At 42.3% G+C, this 8,015-nt stretch overlaps 2 protein-coding genes across 2 annotated transcripts; both read left to right on the top strand.

Moving 5' to 3' along the window:
• Window positions 1-567: 567 nt before the first annotated feature.
• Window positions 568-2,761, top strand: LOC135649357 (probable serine/threonine-protein kinase PBL23). Its single transcript, XM_065167626.1, has 5 exons — window positions 568-944; window positions 1,185-1,366; window positions 1,434-1,623; window positions 1,698-2,089; window positions 2,160-2,761. The coding sequence occupies exons 1-5, from the start codon at window positions 692-694 to the stop codon at window positions 2,514-2,516; spliced, it is 1,374 nt and encodes a 457-aa protein (XP_065023698.1). The 5' UTR covers window positions 568-691; the 3' UTR covers window positions 2,517-2,761.
• A 388-nt stretch (window positions 2,762-3,149) lies between these two features.
• Window positions 3,150-6,489, top strand: LOC103998897 (uncharacterized). The gene is made up of 2 exons (XM_009420505.3): window positions 3,150-3,815; window positions 5,660-6,489. Exons 1-2 carry the CDS (start codon window positions 3,216-3,218, stop codon window positions 6,017-6,019), a joined length of 960 nt encoding a protein of 319 aa, XP_009418780.2. The 5' UTR covers window positions 3,150-3,215; the 3' UTR covers window positions 6,020-6,489.
• The last annotated feature ends 1,526 nt before the right edge of the window (window positions 6,490-8,015 follow it).

The raw sequence follows: 8,015 nt of genomic DNA, 5'->3' as shown, positions 1-8,015 counted from the left end.
TAGTTGCTTTTGTTGGCGTTCAGGATGGAAGATAGCTGCATTACGTGCTATGTTACATTCTAGCACGTTCCAGAAAGTGCTTCACATGATATTTGAGTTAACCTTTGGTCAAATGTTAGCGGACACCAATTATCTTATGATGAATAACTATATTTACATGTCATATATTTCAATCTAAGAAACATCTTCAGAGATTTAGAAAGCCATTCATGAAAGGAGTGTTGATCGATCGATCGATAGACTTAGTATTACGATCCAGCGTGATAAGATAATTGATCCGAAATCAAATCTAATATGAAGACCTCATGTTGTAACCAAACCCAATGAGATAAATGATTAGCCTAAACCTTGATATGATCAATAATCAAATCCTAGTAATGTGATGGTCTCATCCCTCCACCTGTACACGTACCAGCATTCCCAGCCGAAGTCGCAGCCCAGCTCGATGGTCAAAACACAGAGGAGGGATGACCCAAATTTAGCTCCGGTCTTCTCTCCAACAATCCTCTCAACAACTACTGTTTCCATCTTCCGGGGTGTGGGGGGCGTGGGGGAGGGAGGGAGAGAGAGGAGAGAGAGAGAGGCAAGAGAACAAGGGAAGAGAAATGATGAAGATGGTGGGGGAATCTTATTGAACACCAATAATTCCCTTCATCACTTCTCATCGGTTCGAGGAACAGTTGTGTGCTTGATGGGGTTGATAAGTTACACCACAAAGAAGAGCAAAGGAGTGATCGATTGCTTGTGTTGCACCAAATCCGCCAACGAGGAGGACGCAGCAAAGGCCGAGGAAAGCAGAAGGAAGCAGAAGCCTCCGTCGGACGAGAACAAGAAGAAGACGTGGAGGAAGAGGAAGTGGAAGAGGTGGTGGAGGAAGAAGCAGCAGCAGAAGAAGAAAGCGAATCATCTCGCCTCGCTTGTCAGCACCATGTCCTTCCGATCTGGTATGTCTTCTCCTCGTTTCCATTGTCGATTTCCTTGATCAAACCATGTTTTCTTCTCCTTGATTGTCTAGTCGATGATTAGAAGACAAAAGATTAGAAATGTGTTTTTACTTTCTCTTGGAATTTCTTTGAGATGCTATAATGAAGAACTCCGATTGCATGTCTTGAAGTCATAAACAGAGTACTTGTTGGATGAATTCTCTCTCTCTGTCTCTCTCTCTCTCTCTCTCTTCCTGGCAGATAGTGGCAAGCATAGGAAAGCAGTTGAGGAGATCCTATGCATCGGCAGCGACAACATCGCAGCTCATGTGTACACCTTCCGTGAACTGGCAGCGGCAACCCAAAACTTCAATTCGGAGAACCTACTGGGTGAAGGTGGATTCGGGAGAGTGTACAAAGGCGAACTGAAGGACACCAATGAAGTATAACACATCACCTCCGATCCTCCTTACATCTCCGAGCGATTCTAATGAGCTCCCCTTGCGACAGATCGTCGCAGTCAAGCAGCTTGACAGAAATGGATTCCAGGGCAACCGTGAATTCCTTGTCGAGGTCCTCATGCTGAGTCTCCTGCATCATCCCAATCTTGTCAAGCTGCTCGGCTACTGCGCCGATGGCGATCAAAGGATCCTGGTCTACGAGTACATGCCACTGGGCTCATTGGAGGACCATCTTCTAGGTTCACTCCTCATCGTTCTTTCACTTGTTCTTCCTTTCCATTCTTGACCATCATCCGTTCGATGAGACTTGCAGATGTATCAGCAGATGCGAAGCCACTGGAGTGGCACACAAGGATGAAAATTGCAGCTGGTGCAGCCAAAGGTCTTCAGTACCTGCACGAAACTGCAAACCCTCCGGTGATCTACAGAGACTTCAAGGCATCAAACATACTTATCGACGAAGACTACAACGCCAAGTTATCGGATTTTGGCCTTGCCAAGATTGGTCCGGTCGGAGACAAGAATCACGTATCCACCAGGGTGATGGGCACCTACGGCTACTGCGCTCCAGAGTATGCATTAACAGGCCAGCTGACAAAGATGTCGGACGTGTACAGCTTCGGGGTCGTCTTCTTGGAGATGGTCACCGGAAGGAGAGCCATCGACACCACGAAACCGACACCCGAACAACACCTAGTTCACTGGGTACGTCCGTCTACCAGTCTTCTTCTTGGAGAGCTTATGAACGCTGACATCTTTGCACTGGAATGTGCAGGCAGAGCCTCTCTTCAAGGACAAGAGCAAGTTTGTGGCCATGGCTGACCCATTGCTTGAGGGGAAGTACCCCATGAAGGGCCTTTACCAAGCTCTCGCTGTCGCTGCAATGTGCCTCCAGGAAGAAGCCAGCATACGGCCGCTCATCAGCGACGTGGTGGTTGCTCTCGAGCACCTGGCCGATCCGAAGAACGACGACATCGATCGAGCTGAACAATCTGCACCAATTTCCAGCTCCGAAGTAGCGCAAGAGACTGCAGGGGAGGGCAACAAGGAGGTATTGGATTCAACCAGTGACCAGGAAAGCTATTCCTTCTCGAGCAGGGAGAAGGAACTGAATGAACTTGACGTGGTTTAGCACCGCAACGCAAGAACAAGATGGAATGGTGTGGAATTTGATGCGAACTGTTTACCTTATTTGCTGGGTTGGGAGGCTTCGAAGGCCTACTTGTATTAATTCCATGAGACATGAAGGGTAGAACTAGGATTATGCACTGCATTATTGTTGTCTGTACATGTTGTGCATCTTTGTGTGCTGCAGCATATCCGGTGACGAAGGTGAAGTGTTTGCCACAAAGGGATTGCCTTCGCAGTGTTCTTCATCTGGAAATGGTGCAGTAATAATATATTTACTGTTCACATATCATCAACCGATTGTTCTGCAGTTGTTTTTAAGATCAAAAAATAATTCCAATCACCAAAATAAAAATGAACTGACCACTCCATTAAGTCTCCTTTGAACTCCCATGGTTTCTTGCTCATACGACTACACGCTGTTCATCTGTGTACAAGACGCACACGCGATCTCCCGTTCGGTGTCTCTATTATACACTGTGTCTCGGCGTAGAGTCTCTCGCACACAATACACTCGTTTATGCATGATATCTTTGTATATGGGAATAAGACGGTAACTCCGCCTCGTCTTGCGCTCGACACGGAGGAATCTCCTCTTCCCTTCTGTTCTATACACTGTGTCTTATTGTATAAGAATTATACGCGATATTCTTCTTCCGGCGTTCGCATCAGTCTCGCTCGCTTGCTTCTGCGTCCCAAAACAATGGCGAACGCGTGGAAGAGGGAGAAGCCCTCGCCTCTCCGCTCCCCAAGAACCCTAGTCTCGATCCTCCTCCCCATCTCCTTCCTCCTCTTCCTCTTCCTCTTCCTCTTCTACCCGATCTCCAAATCCAGCCCCAATCGCGCCCGCGAGACCCTTTTCCTATCCCCATCTGGGATCCGGCCCTTCGACTGCCACGCCTGCCCGCAGGCGTCGCCGGTGTTCGCGAACCTCGTGGAGGGCGTCAAGCACCCCTTCCTCTTCTCCCTCGCCGACTTCGGTGCCCTCCCGGAAAAGCCCCACAAGAACATTGCCCGCATGCTCAAGGGGAAACCCTTCCGTCGCCCCGACATCTCGGTGACGGTACAGGAGTTCCTCGAGGGGAAGGACAATGACGGTGGGGTGGTGGTGGACGTGGGGGCGAATGTGGGGATGGCGACCTTCGCGGCGGCGGCGATGGGGTTCAGGGTGGTCGCGTTCGAGCCGGTGTTCGAGAATCTGCAAAGGATCTGCGACGGCGTGTTCTTGAATCGGGCAGGGGATCGGGTGACGGTTTATGCCGCGGCTGCCTCAGATCGGATCGGAAACATTACATTCCACAAGGTAATATATTCTTCTTCTTCTTCAATTTTCTGGCATTCAATTCTGTAGGTGTTTTCATGTGCATGTAATCCCTTTAAAGTGACCGAATAGTGACTTTATACGTGATTTTATTTTTTTTACAGAATTAGAAGCTGCTTGTAAAACATTCTTGTTCTATGACAAACTCACCATAAAATCAACATCATCAGATGCTTTTCATGACAAATGAGGCCATATTTGATATAATTTCTGGTTTGTGTATCAGTTTGACATCTCAAACGAACACAGGCTTTTTGTAGTTGCACTATGCCAATTAAATTGCTATGAGTAGACCTGCTCGCATAAACTACTATTGATGGTTGCATATTACAATCAGGCAAACTAGTTTGGTTTAGCAGATTCTTAGATCACCACATAAATGAAACTCATACCATATTCTGTATTAAAATAGTTGTAAAATCTTTGATATCTGAATGAATTAAAATAAATGTCAGTTTCGAGAAAAAATCTACTTAATATGTTCACTTTGAGGAGGCCTTTTTTGGAGTGTATTCATTATATAAATGACCACTAGTAGCACCTGTATGACCTGTGTGCAGTTTGTGTCTATCACTTTATCATCAATGATGTGTCAATCATGGAGAGTCAGGTAATTCTGGGGGATATCATTAATTAATTATCCTCAGTACTTCAGGGAAGCAGAAAGTTGTCTTATAGGAGAGAGAGGACTGATAAATTATGCTGGCAATATTTATGTGGGAATTCACATTGCTATAAATGCTACTTCGTGTATTTTCACTAACTATAACGAAATCAGCATTTGTAAAGATTTAATTCTTGGAAATATCCACGTATAGGTAATTTGTTAAAGCGACTCATTCTTGAGGTAGACTTCTTTTATCATGTGGCTAGGTGCTTTTGGAATTCTAAGCAAGAAGATCTTGAATCCATATTGTAGATGGATATTTCAAAGAATATAGTTGCCACTACACTGAAGATTTTTTAACCCTTGAAATTTGTTTTCTGTTTATATGTTTTTGGATTATGTCTGTGGTACATAAAAATTATCTCAAAGTTATTTTCTGTTTTTGGATACAATTGACTCTAACATTTTAAGTTGAGTGGAAAAGTATCCAAATTTCCAATTATCTATAAGAGTTGCTTTTCTATTTATAAATTTAAGGCCCATGTAGTAGGTTACATGACATCTATGATATTCTAAGATCTTTCTTTTCTGTTTTTGCACCCTATGATCCTCCTTAGATTTGTTCCATCCTCTTAGCTCACAAACTTTGAAGATGGTAATTCTGTTGGTTGGAACAGCCAGGACCAAATAAACCTTAATTTGATGGGCTTTGGCACAATTGACTCCATCATGCTCCATACTGGTGTTGTACTCTTTGTAAATAAACATTGGTGTAAACAAGTTGTAGAAATTTGCTGTTAATTATGACATTATTTTCTCCATACTGGTGTTGCCGATGCAAAATTTTCCGGCCATGCATTTATGCTGAAAAAAGAAGTTTGAAACATGAAATCTGTGTAGGTCTCTCTTACCGGTAAACTTTTGAACTGGAAATTTTACCATCTGGAAAGATCTTATGTCTTCGATAAGTCTTCCCAGCAAGTCATATTAATCTCTCATTTAATTAAAGTTGCTAGCTATTTCGGTTTCTTACTAACTTTTGCAATTATAGCTGATTGTAATTAATTCAACCGGTTACAAAAAAAAAACAGCTCTACTGATTTGCAAATCAGAATTGGGTGAGTTTGAATTTGTAAAAGCCTTCTATTACTTTAAAAATGTCATTCCTGAAGATCACATACTAATTGAAATGCTTTTTATGCTCATCTTGATGATTCAGTTGGTTGGCCGCCTTGACAATAGTGCAATCTCTGCAACTGGTGCAAAGCTAGCATTCAAGTCTAATGAAGAGATTGCTGTGGAGGTGGCAACAGTCCCATTGGACGAAGTCATTCCTGACACAGAGCGAGTGCTACTAATTAAGATTGATGTTCAAGGCTGGGAGTATCATGTTCTTCGTGGTGCCTCCAAGCTGTTGTCAAGAAGAAAAGGTGAAGCGCCATACCTCATCTATGAGGAAGATGGGCGGTTGCTGCAGGCAAGCAACACTACTGCAGATGAGATCAGGAAGTTCCTTGGCAGTATGGGTTATCACCACTGTACCCTGCATGGCACAGATGCTCACTGCACGAAAGATTAGTTAATGAATTGCTTGCGCCAACCTCTAAATTTTCTCGAACTCGCCACTGGACATGTGGATCCGGAGTAAAGCCTGTTGGAGCAACTGTGATGAAAATCGAAGTAATTATCTCCGAAAGGGCTGCCTTCAGAAACATGAAAGGAAACTATTCATTAATTTGTCTGATTGTAGACTGGAGTTTTAGAGTTGGGTCATCACGCCGATCCCATGTCATTGTCATCTTCTCTGTGACAGTTCTTTTCATATCACTCTCTTTCTCTTTCTTCCTCTCTCTTCCCTTTCTTCTTCTGTTTCCTTTACTCTTCTGCTTTGTTTCCTTTGTTTCAGTTCTTTCTTTTTTTTCTTTTCTTTTTATTGCTTGAGGTGGTGGCCGGCTTAGGGGTTGGATAAAATTGTACTTTTGCAATTTGATCCTTCTCAATTTTATATTTACAACTAGGTCCTCTATGAAATTATGACTATTACAATAACTGCCACATCCATTTGTCGTGAAATATGTGATGTTTGTCAATGTGGCTGAATGGAGCTTGCAGGTGTCTATAAATGCCTTCACCAAAATAAAATCAGGCAATCCGATTCCTGACTTTTTTGGATTGGCCTGATAGTTTCATGGTTTCTCATGGTGATCATGTGTTAGCCTAGATTTTCAGATGCAGAGCTGACCTCTGGCAATTGAAATGGCCACATTCTTGTGCTGGACTCTGTCTTCTTGATGTTTCCATTTGTATAAACTATACTGCAATTAGATGTGCATTCAAGTTTCTCTGGTGTAGCTTTGCTTTTGATAGAAGTTTCTACTCTATAGTTATGCTAGAAACACTTGAGATTTTGACATGGAAGTCAATTATCCAGAAGCTATGATTCATCCGGGAGACCATGTATGTTGAAGCTACCTTGTTGTTTGTATTCCCTCAACTTGTAATCTCATGTATGGTTGTGTAGTTGCTGGCTCGAGTTGCCTTCTGTCCACTCTGTCATCAAAAAAATATCAACTGGTTTACTCAGATAAACCAATGCATATTTCAGTATCAACTTAGAGAATGTTCTTTGACGATCTGAACACACACTTGCTGCTTCTCTTCGTTTGGTCTTACTTCCATGATGCATTTTGATTGCACTTAATCCAATGCATATCTACATGTTGGAAAAAAAGAAAACTTTTGATAGATTAATACAGTGGTGGAACAGCTGCACTTCCTTTTACTTCACTAATTGAAGGGGCATGTGCAATGCTTGCATGGCCATTTATTAAGGCAGGCTATGATGGATGACATTACAGGAGTGCAGGAAAACATGCAGGGTTGTCTTGACAAGAACAGTCAAGGGTCCCTACATGACAATTTTTCTCTTTGTTCTTGTTTTTGTAATGGAATATCAACTATGACAATTTAATTTCATCACTCCAACTTCAATGCATGGTTATATTGATTTGGCAGCCAAAGCAAGAGTACATTTATGTGGTCCAGTGGGTAACAAAAGCATGATGATGCTGCTCAGGCTAGGCTGTCTCCTGCTTTTACCTTTTAGATGGCTTATTTTTATGCCAAAAAATTTACTCATATATTTGTTGATTGCAGTAGGCATAGATTAAAACAATCAGCAATCAAACTAGTCTCCATTTCCACTTTTTGATGACTGTTTCTTTTCTTTCTTTTTTTTTCTTGACCAAAAAAATTGTAATCATTGCTTTTGTGCATTGTAGTAGTCAAACTAGTCTTCATGTGGAGAACAGCTTTGAAACTCTAGAAATGAATGGTTAGGTGACAATGCCATGGAAATGTATTCATGAGAAAGCATGCATCTAAGAACTAAATACCATCATTCCCTTGTGAAATCAATTATTGAGAGATGGTCGGTCATCATGAATGATGATCATAACATTAATTCTAACATACATGAGATTGAACATTGATCCAATTTAAAATTGATATATGTTTCTTTTAATTCTTAGTAATATGAAACTATTATTTTTATTTTTAATCTTCATCTCATGCAA

Source organism: Musa acuminata, chromosome BXJ3-9 (assembly GCF_036884655.1).
Source record: "Musa acuminata AAA Group cultivar baxijiao chromosome BXJ3-9, Cavendish_Baxijiao_AAA, whole genome shotgun sequence".
Classification (NCBI taxonomy): domain Eukaryota; kingdom Viridiplantae; phylum Streptophyta; class Magnoliopsida; order Zingiberales; family Musaceae; genus Musa; species Musa acuminata.
Note: the sequence above shows the minus strand (reverse complement) of the source record. Positions and strands in the feature narration are given on the sequence as shown.